The 19141-nt window shown below is 42.5% G+C and overlaps 3 protein-coding genes and 1 long non-coding RNA gene across 7 annotated transcripts; 2 read left to right on the forward strand and 2 right to left on the reverse strand.

Moving 5' to 3' along the window:
* The first annotated feature begins 12 nt into the window (after nt 1-12).
* Nucleotides 13-6188, forward strand: LOC115628225 (protein disks lost). Its single transcript, XM_030524229.1, has 2 exons — nt 13-127; nt 1979-6188. Exon 2 carries the CDS (start codon nt 2099-2101, stop codon nt 6047-6049), a length of 3951 nt encoding a protein of 1316 aa, XP_030380089.1. The 5' UTR covers nt 13-127; nt 1979-2098; the 3' UTR covers nt 6050-6188.
* On the forward strand, nt 30-17518 carry LOC115628224 (spectrin alpha chain). 4 transcript variants are annotated; one of them, XM_030524224.1, is made up of 9 exons: nt 30-127; nt 6618-6726; nt 7401-11441; nt 11716-11808; nt 12665-14585; nt 14661-15264; nt 15506-15535; nt 16623-17223; nt 17283-17518. In XM_030524224.1, the coding sequence occupies exons 3-9, from the start codon at nt 7452-7454 to the stop codon at nt 17409-17411; spliced, it is 7368 nt and encodes a 2455-aa protein (XP_030380084.1). In that variant the 5' UTR covers nt 30-127; nt 6618-6726; nt 7401-7451; the 3' UTR covers nt 17412-17518. The 4 variants fall into 4 exon arrangements, with proteins under 4 accessions (XP_030380084.1, XP_030380085.1, XP_030380086.1 ...); XM_030524225.1 differs by lacking the exon at nt 15506-15535; XM_030524226.1 differs by lacking the exon at nt 11716-11808.
* Nucleotides 268-1281, reverse strand: LOC115628228. The gene is made up of 2 exons (XR_003995788.1): nt 1211-1281; nt 268-1151 (listed from the first exon to the last, which is right to left on the reverse strand). It is a non-coding gene; the product is annotated as an uncharacterized LOC115628228 (long non-coding RNA).
* Nucleotides 17519-18190: 672 nt separating the features above from the next.
* LOC115628326 (39S ribosomal protein L46, mitochondrial) lies at nt 18191-19092 on the reverse strand. Its single transcript, XM_030524383.1, has one exon. It carries the CDS (start codon nt 19035-19037, stop codon nt 18246-18248), a length of 792 nt encoding a protein of 263 aa, XP_030380243.1. The 5' UTR covers nt 19038-19092; the 3' UTR covers nt 18191-18245.
* Nucleotides 19093-19141: the final 49 nt, after the last annotated feature.

The raw sequence follows: 19141 nt of genomic DNA on the forward strand, positions 1-19141 counted from the left end.
TTTGTAAAGTGCTCTTTTTTGTGCGGATCGTAAGAAGTAATAAGCTGCACAAAATTAAAAATACATGTTGATAATCGATGTTATAATTGTCAAATTAAAAGTAAAACGACCACAAAAGTACCAAAGTGTAAGTTGCATTAAGTTTGGCGGGCATAGCTATCGTATGAATGGTATAAAGCACAATTTGAAAAACGGCTTGAGTGAAATTTTTTTCAGGTCAACGCCACACCCTCATGCAAACAATATATCCAATTTAAACGATAAAAATGCAAAAAAACAAATGAACAACTTTATTTAGTAACGATGATTAATTAATGAATGTTTAATTTACAAAACATGTTAGTACTTTGTGGTGAAAAGTGTGTGAAAACTGCAAAATCTTCTGCATGTGAAAAGTATCTATGTAGCTCCAATTAATGTATATGCTATTTGAGTGTGTTGGTTCAGGCAGTAGAAAAAGTCAATACTGTGTGCCTATGTGTACGTCATCGGGTGGTGTTTTGCGGCAACTTCAGGCTGGTGCGAGAGAAAGTGAGAGAGCATCTATCTTGCCCGTGTGCTTATGTGTGTGAATGTTTATATGAGTGACACTCAATTTTATTTGCCTATTTGTCCAAACCTATACGTCTATGCCGGATTCCTTACATTGTCCTTGGCTTTGGCTTCAATTTATGTACGAAGGACATTTTAATGCAAAGCGGATGGGTGGAAATCATTATTAAATGAATTAAAGAATAAAGTTATCGATTGCGCATTTTGGTGTATGCATTTCTTAAATTTTGAAATCGGGACGTGAACTTAGGGCTTTTTTCAAATTCGAGTTAAGTAAGCAAGTTGTCATTGCTCATAATTCCAAGCACCGTGCATTACGTCATTCAGCTATTTCTGATAGACACTTCAATTAATGTAGCCTTTGCATGTGTTTGTGTGTATGAGAGTACACGCATTCCAAACAAAATTTCACGCTATGCTCTCTCACCGAATGCCGCTCTCTGGTTGTCATATTGTAGTTGTTATTGTTTGTACGTGATAAACAGTTAATTTGAATGTCAGTGTGTGTGTATCGGGAAACTTGTATGGCTGCTCCGAAACCCGGGCCTAGGCTATGTTTATTGAATTTCCTATTGTGTTTTTGGGGTGGCGGCAGCGACCTAAAATCGTTTATATTGGCTAGCGTGATTGAAAACTATTATTTAATTTGTATACTTACTGTTCTGTTCTGCTTGTGTGTTTGTTGATATTTTTAATCTCCACGCTCTTTCTCACCCTTTATCCTATGACTCTTTTAATTGCGATGGTGATGTCACTGATGGTCAATTAAAGTCGTTACATTTTCTTGCAACTAGTCTTGCTATATTGCTGCTTAATCATGTATTTAAGTATTTAAATTTGTGGTACATAATATAGTTAGTGTTAGTGGTTTTGGCTCTCTCTAGAGTAGATATTGAAATTTTTTGGAGTATTATTAATTGTACATACTCTAAAGCTACTTAAATTATTGAATATGATATACATACATATACATATGTATATACATATGTATGTAAAAAGAAAAAAATTCGAATATTTGTGTTATGATGCTTTATTGTTGCGGCCAGACAAACCTAATAAGTTAGTTAATTGCAATTTTAAATAAAATTATCTATTAAATTCTCTAATTGAACTAACCAACTGAACTAGCTAACTAAATATGTATGTTTAGCTCTTACATATTTGTAGTTTAAGTTTTTGCAGGTGACGTCACCTCTTTCAAAATTAAAGAAAATATATACATATATAGTGTAGCTTAAATGTCTACTATAATAATTAATCTTGATTTAGTTATTTTGATTACGTCCATTAGTGTTCAATCTGTGTGTATGTGTGAGCAAAGTGACGTCATATAATGCAGAAAACACAAAATAACAACTATGAAAACTCACAAACATGACAAAAACAAGCGTACAAGCAAAAATTCTTCTCTCATCTTCTGTTACAGGAAACGTTTGGTTGCCTGAACAGGAGAAGTGAGAGAGAAAATTGTTATGAAATAAATAAGAAAAATGTGCAACAAAAATAACTTTAACTTAATATAAACAAACAAAGTAAATATTAGAAAATGAGCACAATCGAAGAGCAAGAGCTTCAGCAATTGCTGAAAGACCTCGAAAATGTGCCGACCCCTCAGTTGCGACAGAGATTATTGAACCACTTCCAAAAACAGGATGAGCCGAGTTGTACATTAGAGGATTTTGCCATTTATTATCTGGCTGGACTGCGCCAATGCACTGAGGCACATTTTCGTAGCAGTGAAGAAGAGACGCCCAAATGCCAAACGCCAGTAAAGCAGATGAAGGCGGTTATAACTACTACGCCAAAAGTGACTGTCCAGAGCAACCGAAAACTGATTACGCCAGAATCTTCTAACACATGCAATCTTACCAATGAATCTCAACATAGTCTGAATAGCTCCTGTAACACTTCCACAACGTCTTCCGCATATCAGAGCAACCCATCCACACCAGCGTGTGGTACACCGAATCCACCCAATCATGGACGACGTTCACAAAGCCATTTTTGTAGCACACCTCAGAACAGCGAGCGGTCCAATCGCAGTGGTGGTGGTAATTCCAGTTTTTGTCTTGGAGACTTCATTGTCAACACACCTAACCAGCGGTCCAAGAAGAAGGCAACCCCCCAGCATCAGTCGCCAGGAACAACCCCACAGGAAACCTCAAACGCAGAAACTGTAAATAAACCCAGGCGACGTGTGTTACCCATGACCATCAGCAAGAATGTGTCGGGCTCTTCCTTTGGTGAGGTGCCTTTAGGAATCGGCACCAGTTCTTTTAGCAATGATTACAATCTCTGGCGCCTGTCCCAAAGCACCGAACTTGTCGATCGCAGTCAAAGTGCAGCACTGGATATGGAGGCACGGAAAACGCTGTTGCTACACAAGCAAGAAATCAAGATTGAGGCGCACATCGCAACAGACCGGCTACAAAATTTGGCACTGGCAACGCAAGAGCAGGAAGAATCAGAGTCCATTGCTGAGCTAACTGTGGACCCAATTGATTTAACAGATCTACCAAATTCTGCTCAATTGCAATTGCTCGCCGGCATATATGCCCAACTGATGGATCTCAATTTGATCCCAAATGTGCTTAGCGAGCTTTGCTTCACGCTGCAGCTGCTCAACATTCGAGAAGGAGTCTCGAATAGCTTTTCCCAAGAACCAGAATCGCCACTTGCTATTCTTTGTCAATACAAAAATTGTATCTATTTTGCAGCAAAGGTACTTGAGCTACAGCAATCGCTTCTTCTGCAGCTGGATCGCAAATCATTGGCCATGGTGTTGCAAAATGAGCGTCTACTGCTGTTACCCAAAAGCCAGCATGAAGAGTTGAATCTGGCCTGCCAACAAAAACAGCTTGAGCAACAGCAGCAGTTGATTGTCAGTGGCGATACAGGAGGTGTAAAAAATTCAAAATTAAATGTTTACTATCAACACGATAAAGATTCAAGGGATAACTTTCCCACCCAATCTGAATTTTCGGCATTTAAGAGCCAACGTGATCTGTTCTACAAAGCCTTTAAGTATTGGGAGCTTAATCACTTAAACCGAATTTTTAAATTTAGTTCTGAGGTGGCTCCCAAGATACGCGACATCTTTAAGCAATCGGAGCATGTCGTCAATATGGCACACTTTGCTAAACTTTTTGTAAGCCAGCTGCTAATTTCGGCCAGCGAGGCGACGGAATCACCGGAGGAACTGGGTCTCAAATTGGATCAGCTGCGTTTAAATCGCTTAGCCCAGCGTTTAGTGACAAGTAGTTCCAGCGTGGAGGACCAATTCCCCCGTACCCAGGCCTTCTTTTGTGACTTTATTAACGAGTGTGGCTCGATATCGTTCTTGGTGCAGCTCAAGCTGGCTCTCTATGCCCAGCTAATGCGATATAATAATTCCACATTCGAGTTGGTTCAATTAAATTTCGATAGTGGTGAAATAGATGTCCTAGGTGAACCAGATGAAAGTTCCGAACAGGTGCAGGGCCCGTATATTGTCCGTGTCTCGACAATGGCGTCCATGCTCATTTTGGCCAAATTTTTGGGTTATGTCACTGCATTGCCATACAATCGTCAAAATCCTGCAACTGTGTTGAATACAACTACGACAACGGCTTCCAACTGCTCCGACCTACAGCAGCTTCAACTGCGGAGTAATTTTCAGCCAGATTTTAATCTTAGCTCAGTGCTAGAGCGTGCTATGGGTGAAGGTAAGCTTTTGGTAACGCTTCCCTGGCTGGTTCAGTACGTCATCATGTTGGATGTTATCACAATACAGTTGCCTAACAACAAGGCAACAATGGAGCTTCTATATACGGTCTATGCTGAGGCAGCCAACCAGCGATGCCTCCAACCCACAGCTGAATTTGTGATACGCACCTGCATTGGCTGGCTCTTAGAATCTCATGCAACATTGACGAATAACTATTACAGCTATCGAAGACAGTGGTCCAGGGCTAGAAAAACGAACCCTCTGGTGTTGCAATGTCTAGAAATTCTTCACATTAAGGTGAAGTCATCGACGTGTCAGCAAGGCGGCGCAAGCAATTCGAATTTAAGCTCTAAAAATGGAGCTCCTTTATTAGAGTACTTGCTGCCTGTGTCCTGTCCTTTTCTGCCTGAGTTTCGCGTAGCTATTACCCCATCGAAACAAGTTCAAAGCACCTCACGCACTGGACGGTTCCGCTACATAACCACAAGACTTGAACAATTTAATTCAGTCAAAAGTCCAGTGCCCGAAGAAAGTCAAGCTAGCGAAAGAGACAATAACAAGATTACTCTGAGCTTGGTGGAGCCACAGCAGAGCAAATTGATTGACGCCTTTCTGCACTCCCAAAACGCAAGTATGCGGCGGCTGTTAGAATTCGTTACTGAGCGTAGTTTCAAGTGTGTGGTCAAGGATGCCCAACAGCAGATATTGCTGCCCTCTAAGGCGCAAGCAGATGGGCAGGTAAATGCTATCCGTTCCACGCAACAAATGGAAGTCTACAGGGATGTTAAACGCATCTATAGCGAGGCATGTCACAAGGCTTGCGACCAATGGCAGGAGCAAGTGCCGGCTATGCTGGAGAGACGAATTCAAAAGTCGCTGAACTCATTACTTCCTTCAAATACAAGCGACGTGTTGCAACGCACCTACGCCAAATTGATTCGAGCTCAGGCTCAGCCCCAGCTTCAACAATGGCTGCAGTCCAACGTCTTGCAATCTAATTTTTACTACAGCGATCTACAGGAAGTGGCGATTAAGGTGTGCCGGGCAAACAAGAATAATACGGGATCTATGCCGTCCAATTCGAACTCCTCCACAGAACTTTGCTTGAGCGGTGATGGAAATATCAGTCTTTCCGATTTCCTGTACCATTTGCAAACGTGGTTGCACTGTCTCAGCTTGAGGCCCAAATGTCTGGCAGGATGTGTGGATATTCTGGATTTATTAAGGAATGCGCACCAAGCTGTCCTGCAGTCCCAGCTTCCTACAGTTTTTTACTACCTAGTTGGATCAGGATTGGTGCGTCTGCTACAACTATTCATTGTCAGGCGTCCGCAGTTACTAACCCCTACGTTCATGTCTATGGCTTGTGATGTGTGGCGTGCCCCACAATTAAAAAAACTAATTCATCGGCCAGAGACGAAAGCCGAGCAACAGGGTAATCCTGGAATATTTGACGCACTGCTAAGCGTTAGCTTTGTGCAAGAGCTAAGCATGGCCCATCCCTCATCGTTCCAGTTGCTGCAGGAGTTACTACTGGCCATGTTGACGACCGGTGTACTCCACATTGAGCTACTTAACGAGTTCTTTTTGCCGCTTTTTAAGGAGGAATGGGCGCCACCCATTTGGAACGCGCTCTCCCAACTTTTGCAGCAGGTGGCGCAATATCGCGTAGCTGGTGGAGATGGCATTGGAGAAACCCCAACCGCCATACCTGCGAGCGCCGAGGAAGAGGCCAAGTCACATTTGTTCATGGAAGCTTTAGCTGATTTATCGCGAGATGTGGACTTTTAATTATGATTGTTAGTCGTACCTAAACTTAAGTGCACATTCTTATGCTGTTTATGTCATTCTTAATAAGTATTCGATGTATTTTTTAGCTTTCTGCTTTCGTGTACTCAGTGTGTGTGAATAAAGCGCTATTTTTGCAAAATATGTCTACTTTATGTATCCGGGCCATGTAGGACGATAAGATAAACATTGCTAATCAGCAGAGGAGGTTTGTTATTGAAGGGGTCAGTGCGTCATCGTCAAACGCTATTGGAAGGCGGCATAGTTGATGCTTCACCACAAGCTCGCACTGAAAATGCGCTCAGTGTTCAACGAGGTCACCGGCGACAACGACCACGACGATAACGAGCTCGGAACCACGCCTGTAGTATGAGTTAGAAGCAAGTGCGTATGGGACGTATGTGTGTGTTTTTGTCGATATTCATATACATATATACATATATATACTCGTACATACTCTATGTATATATGTTGGAGCTCTTGTGTGTGTGCTACTTTTGAATGGGGGCTTTGATTATGCAACCAAGTTGGCGTTTTTGAGCTAATTGAAATGAATTATCTACATTTGCAGCTACAAACAAAAAGATAACTTTGGACGCAAGCGCAAAATTGATGAGCGAGCAACAGTATTAAAACTAAATTTAGCTATTGAGGCAGCGTTGGGAGCGTGAGAAATTAAGGTAAGTTCGACGTGACATGAGTACGATTACCTCAAATACTCTCACCAAATAAACTGAAATCTCGTCGGCTATATGATACAATATACTAGTATGATATTTTCTATGGAGTATTACCTCACAGATTAACTAATATAAATTAATAATCATGATTACGTAATGTTTTATAACTGAATTAAACATTTCAAAAGTACAACATAATTTTGAAATATTTGCTTCGTTACTTAGCTCTCTTACAAATATGAGAAAAGTTCTTGCAGAACTCTTTGTAAGTTTATTAAACAGACAGACGGATATGATCGGGACAGCTCCTTATATTAATAGTGTCAGCAATTAATAAATATCGGTAAAAATGTTGGAGCACATATATACGTAACGTATAAGTCCAAGTAAAAATTTGAATGATGTCAGATCCTGAATTTTTCATAATTATCATATTCTAAATGCATTGGGAATATGTATTTAACAACTTTATTTTGTGTAGTAATTTTTTAAATAGTCATTTAATAAACATGGGGACCAAAAAAAGTTCAATTACTGAACAATATTTAATTGGATGTTTGAGTAAATCGATAAATAGGGTACTTTGTAAATTATTTTGTTTTTTGATAAGCATCATATATTAGTATAAATTAAGAAGCGCCAAGACTTACCTAATGTTTGTTTTTTCTTTGCAGCTTTACAAAACTGAAACGAACGAAAAGAGGTAAACACTAGACGACCGCAACATGGAGAATTTCACTCCGAAGGAGGTGAAAATCCTCGAGACTGTCGAGGATATACAAGAGCGCCGTGAGCAAGTGCTCTCGCGGTACAATGAATTTAAGATCGAAACACGCCAAAAGCGCGAGAAGCTCGAGGACTCGCGTCGCTTTCAGTATTTTAAGCGCGATGCTGATGAACTTGAGTCTTGGATACACGAGAAATTGCAAGCGGCCAGCGAGGAGAGTTACCGCGATCCAACTAACTTGCAGGCCAAGATACAGAAACATCAAGCTTTTGAAGCAGAGGTGTCGGCCCATAGCAATGCCATTGTCTCGCTAGACAATACTGGCCAGGAAATGATCAATCAGCAGCACTTTGCCTCTGAGACTATTCAGCGCCGTCTGGATGAGCTGCATCAGCTCTGGGAGCTCCTGCTGAGCCGCTTAGCGGAGAAGGGCCTTAAGCTGCAACAGGCTTTGGTCTTGGTGCAGTTTTTGCGTCAGTGCGAAGAGGTCATGTTTTGGATCAAGGACAAGGAAACTTTTGTCACTGCCGATGAGTTTGGACAGGATTTGGAGCATGTCGAGGTATTACAACGCAAGTTCGATGAGTTCCAGAAAGACATGGCCTCGCAGGAGTATCGCGTTACCGAGGTGAATCAGCTGGCCGATAAACTGATCCAAGATGGGCACCCCGAGCGTGACACAATCACCAAACGCAAGGAGGAGCTCAACGAGGCCTGGCAGCGCCTAAAACAGCTGGCCATTGTCCGTCAGGAGAAGCTGTTCGGAGCGCATGAAATTCAGCGCTTTAACCGCGATGCCGATGAAACTGTCGCCTGGATAGCCGAAAAGGATGTAGTACTATCATCGGACGACTATGGACGCGATTTAGCTAGCGTACAGGCCTTGCAACGCAAGCACGAAGGAGTCGAGCGCGATCTTGCTGCATTAGAAGACAAGGTTTCGACACTGGGAGCTGAGGCGCAGCGTCTGTGCTCCATACATGCCGATCATAGTGATCAAATACGCGACAAGCAGGCTGAAATTGCCAACTATTGGCAGAGTTTGACAGCGAAGGCCCGTGAGCGCAAACAAAAGTTGGATGAATCCTACTATTTGCATCGCTTTTTGGCCGATTTCCGTGACTTAGTTTCTTGGATAAATGGCATGAAGGCAGTTATTTCTGCCGATGAATTGGCTAAAGATGTGGCGGGTGCTGAAGCACTGCTGGAGCGTCATCAAGAGCACAAAGGCGAGATAGATGCGCGCGAGGATAGTTTCAAGCTGACTACAGAGTCGGGTCAAAAGCTGTTGGAGCGAGAACATTACGCTGCCGCTGAAATTCAAGAGAAGCTGGCGGCGCTTGAGAATGACAAGAGCTCGTTGCTTTCGCTTTGGGAAGACCGCCGCATTTTGTATGAGCAGTGCATGGACTTGCAGCTTTTCTATCGCGATACTGAACAGGCTGACACTTGGATGGCCAAACAGGAGGCTTTCTTGGCCAACGAGGATTTGGGTGACTCACTGGACTCTGTAGAGGCATTGATCAAGAAACACGAAGACTTCGAGAAGAGTCTGGCCGCACAGGAAGAAAAGATCAAGGCATTAGACATTTTTGCAACTAAACTTATCGACGGTCAGCACTATGCCGCTGATGATGTAGCTCAACGACGTCAAATGCTTTTGGCTCGTCGTGCGGCTCTGCAGGAAAAGTCCGCAAAGCGTCGTCAGCTACTTGAAGACTCGAATCGTTATCAGCAATTCGAACGTGATTGTGACGAAACCAAGGGCTGGATCAGTGAAAAGTTGAAGTTCGCAACCGATGACAGCTATCTAGATCCAACCAATCTTAATGGCAAGATGCAAAAACACCAAAACTTCGAGCACGAGTTGAATGCAAATAAGTCGCGAATTGAGGATATCACAAATGTGGGTACCGAATTGATCGAGAAGAAGCACTATGCGGCTGATCAAATCAACACACGCATGCAGGAGATCGTTGTATTGTGGGAGACCCTTGTGCAGGCTTCCGACAAGAAGGGCTGCAAGCTGAACGAGGCCTGCCAGCAGCAGCAATTTAATCGCACTATCGAAGATATTGAACTTTGGCTCAGCGAAATCGAAGGCCAACTGCTGTCTGAAGATCATGGCAAGGATTTAACTTCGGTGCAAAATCTGCAAAAGAAGCACGCGTTGCTTGAGGCCGATGTAATGGCTCATCAGGATCGCATTGAAAGCATCAAGGTGGCAGCAAATAAGTTCATTGAGTCGGGCCACTTCGATGCGGACAACATTCGCAATAAGGAAGGAAATCTGTCGGCACGCTATGCCGCACTAGCCGCCCCCATGGGTGAGCGGAAGCAACACCTCTTGGACTCACTGCAGGTGCAACAGCTTTTCCGTGACTTAGAGGACGAAGCAGCTTGGATACGCGAGAAAGAGCCCATTGCCGCATCCACAAATCGTGGTCGTGACTTGATTGGAGTGCAGAACTTAATTAAGAAACACCAGGCTGTACTTGCTGAAATCAACAACCACGAGGCACGCTTGCTTAATGTCATCAGCTCGGGCGAGAATATGCTAAAGGATCAGCCATTTGCCAGCGACGATATTCGTCAGCGCCTGGATGCATTGCAAGAGCAATGGAACACTCTTAAAGAGAAGTCGAATCAGCGAAAGCAGGATCTGGATGATTCACTACAGGCGCATCAGTACTTTGCCGATGCCAATGAGGCTGAATCCTGGATGCGTGAAAAGGAGCCCATTGCAACCGGAAGTGACTACGGCAAGGATGAGGATTCCTCGGAGGCCCTGCTAAAGAAGCACGAGGCATTGGTGTCTGATTTGGAGGCATTTGGCAACACCATTCAGGCTCTACAGGAGCAGGCTAAGAACTGCCGTCAACAAGAGACGCCTGTCGTCGACATCACCGGTAAGGAGTGCGTGGTCGCGCTCTATGACTACACTGAGAAGTCTCCGCGTGAGGTGTCAATGAAGAAGGGCGACGTGCTGACACTTTTGAACTCAAACAACAAGGATTGGTGGAAAGTGGAGGTGAATGATCGTCAGGGCTTTGTACCGGCTGCCTACATCAAGAAGATCGAGGCTGGTCTTAGCGCCTCGCAGCAAAACTTGGTCGACAACCATTCGATCGCCAAGCGCCAGAACCAAATTAACTCGCAGTATGACAACCTATTAGCTTTGGCACGTGAGCGCCAAAACAAGTTGAACGAAACCGTCAAAGCCTATGTCCTTGTACGTGAGGCCGCCGATTTGGCGCAATGGATACGCGACAAAGAAAACCATGCCCAAATTGCCGATGTTGTGGGCGAAGATTTGGAAGAGGTCGAGGTGTTGCAAAAGAAGTTCGATGATTTCAACGACGATCTTAAGGCTAACGAGGTGCGTCTGGCTAATATGAACGAGATTGCCGTGCAGCTAACATCTTTGGGACAAACCGAGGCGGCTCTAAAGATCCAAACACAAATGCAGGATCTCAATGAGAAGTGGAACAATTTGCAAACGCTGACAGCCGAGAAGGCCAGCCAATTGGGTTCAGCCCATGAAGTGCAGCGCTTCCATCGTGACATTGATGAGACTAAAGATTGGATTGATGAGAAGGCCAATGCCTTGAACAATGATGATCTGGGAAAGGATTTGCGTAGTGTGCAGACATTGCAACGCAAGCACGAAGGCGTCGAACGTGATTTGGCCGCATTGCGTGACAAAATCCGTCAACTAGATGAGACTGCCAATCGCTTGATGCAATCTCATCCTGATACTGCAGAGCAAACCTATGCCAAGCAAAAGGAAATCAACGAGATGTGGGATCAGATTATAACCAAATCTACAGCTCGCAAAGAAAAGCTGCTTGACTCGTATGACTTGCAGCGCTTCCTAAGCGACTATCGTGATCTTTTGGCCTGGATTAACTCCATGATGAGTCTAGTGACCTCTGACGAGCTAGCCAATGATGTCACTGGCGCTGAAGCCTTAATTGAACGTCACCAGGTAGGTTAGGCGCATGTCGCCCCCTTGTTAATCAAATTTACCCGCTCCCTTTTTAGCTGATTGCCGTCTATCGATGTCTATAATATTCTGAATTTGTCTTCATTTCAATTTATCTTTATATTTGCGTTGTTACATTTTTGGTTTGGGGTGCGTCCATATCACGTCAACTACACATCCAAACTATTGATTCAAAACAAAACTCTGAACTAAACAATTCGTCGCCACCCACCGACTCATGACTTATGTATCCATACAATCGCATTGTGTCTCGCAGGCACATCGTTCCGAAATAGAGTTCACACTTGGTAATAGTGGCGTGAGCGCTTTGCCACTACCCACAACATCGACATCACCATCCAGCGACGAGGTAGTTGTTCGTACATTCTCATCATAAAATAATGTTTTTGTTTGTGCTCTCTACTACTTACGATTTTTTTGTGTCTATGTTCGTTTGTGTTTCACACCACCCTCTCAATCCTATATGTTGATCTTAATCATCAAACTTTCATTGTTTCGTCTCATACATTGTAAAATAAGTTTCCAGGTGTTGCCTACATGTGCTCATTTGCTTTTACTAGAAAAAATAAGATCTACTTGTAATATGCGTAGGCGGCTCTCAAAAACCACTGTTTCAATAGGACATAATTCAGTTTTCATGTTTTTCTGCTTCTGTTAAAGATAAATTTCTCATCAACTTTGGATAATTGTAATTATCTTCTTGTATTCCGTATTCCTGTTTTAAAGTAAGAACAAAGCTTAAGAAAAGATATAGCCGATCAAGTTATGTGTACATATTTAACTTTAATACAAATATTCTCTTTGTAAGCCTAACTGACGATTTGGGTCCACACTACACTCGAATGTTATCATTAATGTTATTTCCACTATGTCCTAAATCTTGTGTGCAAATCTCTATGACACTGTATAATTGGAATCGTGCAATTTGTGTGTTAACTAAAATCGCTGCTTGTCGCCCATTGATCTCAGTAAAGAATCTCATTATCAAGCACCCATTGTACTACACACATCAATCATCCTGCGGAAATGCTCAGCTTCAAGTAGCTTTACACATTTTCAACGTTCGTTTTTGATTAATTCGGCGCAATAACAACAATTTGATCGCGACACCTAACATCAGTTACCGTGTTATTCTAACCAAGGACCTGTATCTTAACTTAGTATGACCTACTGACTAATCCAAAATCTATTCCGAAACACAATAGGAACACCGCACGGAAATCGATGCACGTGCTGGAACCTTTGGGGCTTTTGAGCAGTTCGGAAACGAGCTATTGCAAGCCAATCACTACGCCTCTCCCGAAATCAGGGAGAAAATCGAGGATCTGGCAAAAGCACGGGAAGATTTGGAGAAGGCTTGGACTGAGCGTCGCTTGCAGTTGGAGCAAAATTTGGATTTGCAACTGTACATGCGCGATTGTGAGCTGGCGGAGTCATGGATGTCAGCCCGTGAGGCTTTCCTCAATGCCGACGACGATGACAAGGGTGGTAATGTGGAAGCCTTGATCAAGAAACATGAAGATTTCGACAAGGCTATTAATGGACACGAGCAGAAGATAGCCGCCTTGCAAACAGTGGCTGATCAACTGATTGCCCAAAATCATTATGCATCCAATTTAGTCGATGATAAGCGCAAGCAGGTGCTCGAGCGCTGGCGACATCTTAAGGAGGGTCTCATTGAGAAACGCTCCCGTCTTGGTGACGAGCAGACTCTGCAGCAATTCTCACGCGATGCAGATGAGATTGAAAACTGGATTGCCGAGAAGCTGCAGCTGGCCACTGAAGAGAGCTACAAGGATCCGGCAAACATACAATCCAAGCATCAGAAGCATCAGGCCTTCGAGGCAGAGTTGGCGGCCAATGCCGATCGTATTCAGAGTGTGCTTGCCATGGGCGGTAATTTGATTGACAAGAAACAGTGCAGTGGCTCCGAGGATGCTGTGCAGAAACGCTTGACGCAAATCGCTGATCAGTGGGAATATCTGACTCATAAGACGACTGAAAAGTCGCTTAAGTTGAAGGAGGCCAACAAGCAGCGCACATATATCGCTGCTGTCAAGGATTTGGACTTCTGGTTGGGCGAGGTCGAGAGTTTATTGACCACTGAGGATTCTGGTAAGGATTTGGCTTCAGTCCAAAACCTCATGAAGAAACATCAGTTGGTCGAGGCGGATATCGTGGCGCACGAAGACCGCATCAAGGACATGAACAACCAGGCCGATTCCTTGGTCGAGAGCGGTCAGTTCGATACTGCTGGCATCCAGGAAAAGCGTCAGAGCATTAATGAACGATACGAACGTATCTGTAATCTGGCCGCGCATAGACAGGCGCGTCTCAACGAGGCGCTAACATTGCATCAGTTCTTCCGCGACATTGCCGACGAGGAAAGCTGGATTAAGGAGAAAAAACTATTGGTGGGCTCCGATGATTATGGACGTGACTTGACAGGAGTGCAGAACTTAAAAAAGAAACACAAGCGTTTGGAAGCGGAATTGGCATCCCATGAGCCTGCTATTCAAGCTGTCCAGGAGGCTGGTGAGAAGCTCATGGATGTATCCAACCTGGGTGTACCAGAAATTGAGCAGCGTCTAAAGGCATTAAACCAAGCTTGGGCTGAACTAAAGAATCTGGCAGCTACACGCGGTCAAAAACTGGACGAATCATTAACTTATCAGCAGTTCTTGGCACAAGTCGAAGAAGAGGAGGCCTGGATAACCGAAAAACAACAACTTCTGTCCGTTGAGGACTATGGTGATTCCATGGCAGCCGTTCAAGGTCTATTGAAGAAGCACGATGCCTTCGAGACTGACTTTGCCGCCCACAAGGATCGCTGCTCGCTGATCTGTGACCAGGGAAGTGATCTGGTTGAAGCTAAAAACCACCACGCCGATTCGATTGCCCAACGTTGCCAGCAATTGCGCAACAAGCTTGAGAACTTAAATGCATTGGCTGCACGTCGTAAGGGAGCTCTATTAGACAACTCAGCCTATTTGCAATTCATGTGGAAGGCCGACGTGGTCGAGAGTTGGATCGATGACAAAGAGAACTATGTTCGCTCGGACGAGTACGGACGTGATTTGTCCACTGTGCAAACGCTTTTAACCAAGCAGGAGACATTCGATGCAGGTGAGTTTATAGCAGCCTAAACAAATTGTAGGTGTTGTGGCAACAAAATAATGCTATCATCTTTTTTTGTTGAAGGTCTCAATGCATTTGAACAGGAGGGCATACACAACATTACTGCACTAAAAGATCAACTTATTAATGCTAATCATGCGCAATCGCCGGCCATTTTGAAACGTCATGGAGATGTGATAGCTCGCTGGCAGAAGCTGCGCGACGCCTCCGATACGCGCAAACAACGTTTGCTCGCTATGCAGGAGCAATTCCGCCAAATCGAGGAACTCTACTTGACATTTGCCAAGAAAGCTTCGGCCTTCAATTCTTGGTTCGAAAATGCCGAAGAGGATCTTACTGATCCTGTTCGCTGCAATTCGATCGAAGAAATACGCGCCCTACGAGACGCACACGCACAATTCCAAGCGTCACTGTCATCGGCCGAAGCTGACTTTAAGGCATTGGCAGCACTCGACCAGAAGATCAAGAGCTTTAATGTTGGACCGAACCCATACACATGGTTCACCATGGAAGCTCTTGAGGAGACCTGGCGTAATCTGCAAAAGATCATAGAGGAACGCGATGGCGAACTTGCCAAAGAAGCCAAGCGTCAAGAGGAGAATGATAAATTGCGCAAGGAATTTGCCAAGCACGCGAATCTCTTCCATCAATGGCTGACCGAGACAAGGTGAGAATGCACCAATGTAGTTTTGGTCTACACAAAAGTTCTGTTAAGTGTAGGTGTTGGTTTTGCGTACCTCTTTGTCCCAACATCCCTTCACACACAGACACATCCATAATACCATGATTCCATTTTAAATGAAAACAATTCTTGTGGTCTCTTTCTCTGTGTCTACAAAAACAAAAATACCACTCCCAAATCCAATACATGAAAAGCGTAACTGAAACGTTCAATTCTATTTTTCTAGATATTATATGCTGGGTTATAATCGTCAAGGGTAATTAAGAAATGCCTAAAAAGGGCGCTACCAAGCCACCAGGCTCTGCGATTACCATTTCTTTTTCATTTATTTATTTTCTGTTGTGATTTTGTTATGCTTTATTACTTGACAGCAAACTTTGTCGTTGTCGCGTGTTTCAGATTGCTAAAAGCTAAGAAAGCAAACCCATTAACAGCTGCGTCGCCTTCACTAATCAAAAGTTAAATACTTTTGTTGTTGTTGTGAACAAACGTTTTGTAAATACTATCTAGGGAAACACGATATATAAAACAAACGTTTCCTTTTTAGTACGTATGTATTTAGTTGCAGTTGCATTTATAGAGTGCACAGGCAGTCGACACAGATCCATTTGGTGCAACGCGTGGTAGTAAAATATTCAATATTTTAGTCGCACGTATTGGATTTATATAACGGAAAATCAGCGTTTAATCGAATCTTTAACTGTTTTTATTACTTTAAATATTTTCAAAATTTTTATGAAATTTTTTGAGCAAATAATATTGAAATTCAGCATGTAAAGTGCGTACGTAGAAACAAAAAGAAACAATAAGTAGTAGAAAGCAATTTATAAATACTCGTAATTTTATAACAAAGCGTTTTCCTTTAAAAAAAAAAAAACTTCAGTAGCTTTTTGATTTATTATTACAAATACAATTTGCTGTTTTCCTTTCAACTCGCTTAATAGTATTAGTGAAATGCCGTCTTTTTTGGTTGCTGAAATCAATGAACAATGATTCGAAAGCTAATCACTAATTTATGTCCCGAACGCTATCGAAAATAACTATAACTATACATACGTTATACCCTTACACTCACCCCTAATTCGACAACTCTGTAAATATAAACAAGAAAGAAAAACAATCTAGTTTTACGCCAAACAAAAGAAAAGCTGCCGAATAACAGACCTCTAACAAGATTTGCTTTTCTTATGCATTAAATCATTGTGTAATGTTCAAAATTTCTTTTCATGCCCTAACTACTTACATATGTACATATGTATGCACTTCTTCTGTACCTTACTAATGATCAAATTTGTTTATTAAATCAATATTTACACTACGACTCATCGTGCTCTATAAAATAGAACATCCATGATGGAAGGATCTGGTTCACTAGAACAGCAACTGGAGGCTCTTCGCGTAAAGGCTACAGAAGTTCGCGCACGACGTGTCGATCTAAAGAAAATCGAAGAATTGGGCGCCTTGCTTGAGGAACATTTGATTTTGGACAATCGCTATACGGAACATTCGACAGTTGGCCTGGCCCAGCAATGGGATCAACTGGATCAGTTGTCAATGCGAATGCAACATAATTTGGAACAACAGATACAGGCACGTAACCATTCGGGCGTCTCCGAGGATTCTCTGAAGGAATTCTCAATGATGTTCAAGCACTTTGACAAGGATAAGAGCGGAAAACTGAACCATCAAGAGTTCAAATCTTGTCTGCGCGCGCTTGGCTACGATCTGCCCATGGTTGAAGAGGGACAGCCGGATCCAGAATTTGAAGCCATTCTCGACGTTGTCGATCCAAATCGCGATGGATACGTTTCCCTGCAAGAATACATTGCATTCATGATATCGAAAGAAACCGAGAATGTTCAATCCTACGAAGAAATCGAAAATGCCTTCCGCGCCATCACTGCCGCCGATCGACCCTACGTTACAAAGGAGGAACTCTACTGCGTAAGTTATACAATTAGTTTTGTGATTATATGATTCCATTCACACATTTTTATCTACAGAACCTCACCAAGGACATGGCGGACTATTGTGTACAACGCATGAAGCCATTCGCGGAACCGCGATCCGGTCAGCCCATTAAGGACGCTCTAGACTACATAGATTTTACACGAACGCTTTTTCAAAATTAAGCAGCGTGTTTAACGTTTGGAAACTTCACTGGCGCCTGAGAAAATTTCTTAACAAATAAAAATATATATTTACATACACGATTATTTTCGATAATTTTAGCAATTAAGTCAAGAGTTTTATGCTTATTTAAGAATGTATGCTTCTTTGAATTCAAAAGCAACATTGCAACAAACACTTAGCAATATTCATATTAAAAATCACTTTGTAGATTATGCATTTATTTTCCGGGAAGTATCTTAAATTTTTGCATTTCATTTTAACTTTGCGAAAGACTTTGGCACTCTTCATAGATATGAACAATAATGTTACACACATCAATAAATGGAAACAAAACTATTCTTGTCACGCCTAAATTGTAATCACCTATATGCCAACAATTGCGAATAAAAAATAGCTTTGCTTTTGAAAAAATACAAATATTATAACGCGATACATATAAATACTTATAAGCAAAACTTTTTTACGTCTTGTAATTGTTCAATGTTCGCAGTTTTTGAATGTTTGAGAATTAGCATAAATGAAATTGAAATACGAAAAATTTAAGATACCCAATAACCAGTCACTTAAATAGCAAAAATATTTAAAATATACAATCAACCAATGTCAGAATTGCAAAAAAATAAAAAATAAATATTGCTGCATGTCAAAAATGTTAAATTAATATAGTTCACATTTTTTATGCGTTTATTGGGGCTCCAAAATACACACCTTAGAATTTTCTGAATGGGAACACTATGAATCTGTAGATTAAAATAATATAAAAAAACTGATATGCATATAAAGGGTATATAAAACAACGTTTATTAAGATTCATATAATGGAAAACATTACAATTACAACAAAAACTTATTAATGCTCTCTACATAGGCAGAAGTTTTAAGCTTTTTGTTTAGGGCTTCTTTTGGCAGCCATTCAAATTTAACGGAAGGGATCTGCTTTTCGTCAACGTTACCGCCTCGCAAGGAGGCGCGGTAAAAGAACACTTTGGCACCAACACTGTTGTCGCGCTGGTCGCTGGGATATTTGTATTTATGGAAGCCGACGGGTGCATTGCCATAGAATTGAACCTGCAATTTGTCACCGCATTGTTCGCGAAGCACTCGCTCCGCAGTTTGCCGCATTGTCTCTCCTTCATGCCGCTGACCTTGTGGCAGTAAAAATATTGGCTTAGACCCCAGTTTTTGTTGAACCAATAAGTACAAGGTCTCCTCAAGAGCACGGTCCGTTGAGGTGACTTTGTTTGCAGCATCATTTGGAGTAGTGCGCGAGCCGAATTCAAACTTCTTCAGTTCCTCCGTGTGGGCATCTTTGAGATCTTGGGCCGTCTGTTTGGCAGCCGACTCATCTAAATCTACTTGCACCTTGCCCTTCTTAATAAGCTCAGCTTGCATCAGATCACGTTCGTGCTTCAGCTCGCTGTCAGACTTAAGGCTGTTTTCGAATTCAACTCGCCACAGCAAGTCCTGAAATTGGCGCTCCAGTGGGCTTAGCGATTTAGATATTACAGGCATACGTTCAACCAGAACACCGGCGTACAAGTCCCACTTCTCTTTAACGGCTGGGGCCACAGCTGTCGATTGTGAACGCCCCAGTTGTGTGCCAATTTGTGTGATACGGCGTAACATTTTTATAATATGCTAAATTTTATTGTAATTGAACAGATTACAAAACAAGTCGTTGCCCACAGCAGGGTTGCTTAAATTATCGTTATCGTTGCTATCGCTCAGTC

This window comes from Scaptodrosophila lebanonensis, unplaced genomic scaffold, assembly GCF_003285725.1.
Source record: "Scaptodrosophila lebanonensis strain 11010-0011.00,11010-0021.00 unplaced genomic scaffold, SlebRS2 tig00000113-arrow-arrow-pilon, whole genome shotgun sequence".
Classification (NCBI taxonomy): Eukaryota; Metazoa; Arthropoda; class Insecta; order Diptera; family Drosophilidae; genus Scaptodrosophila; species Scaptodrosophila lebanonensis.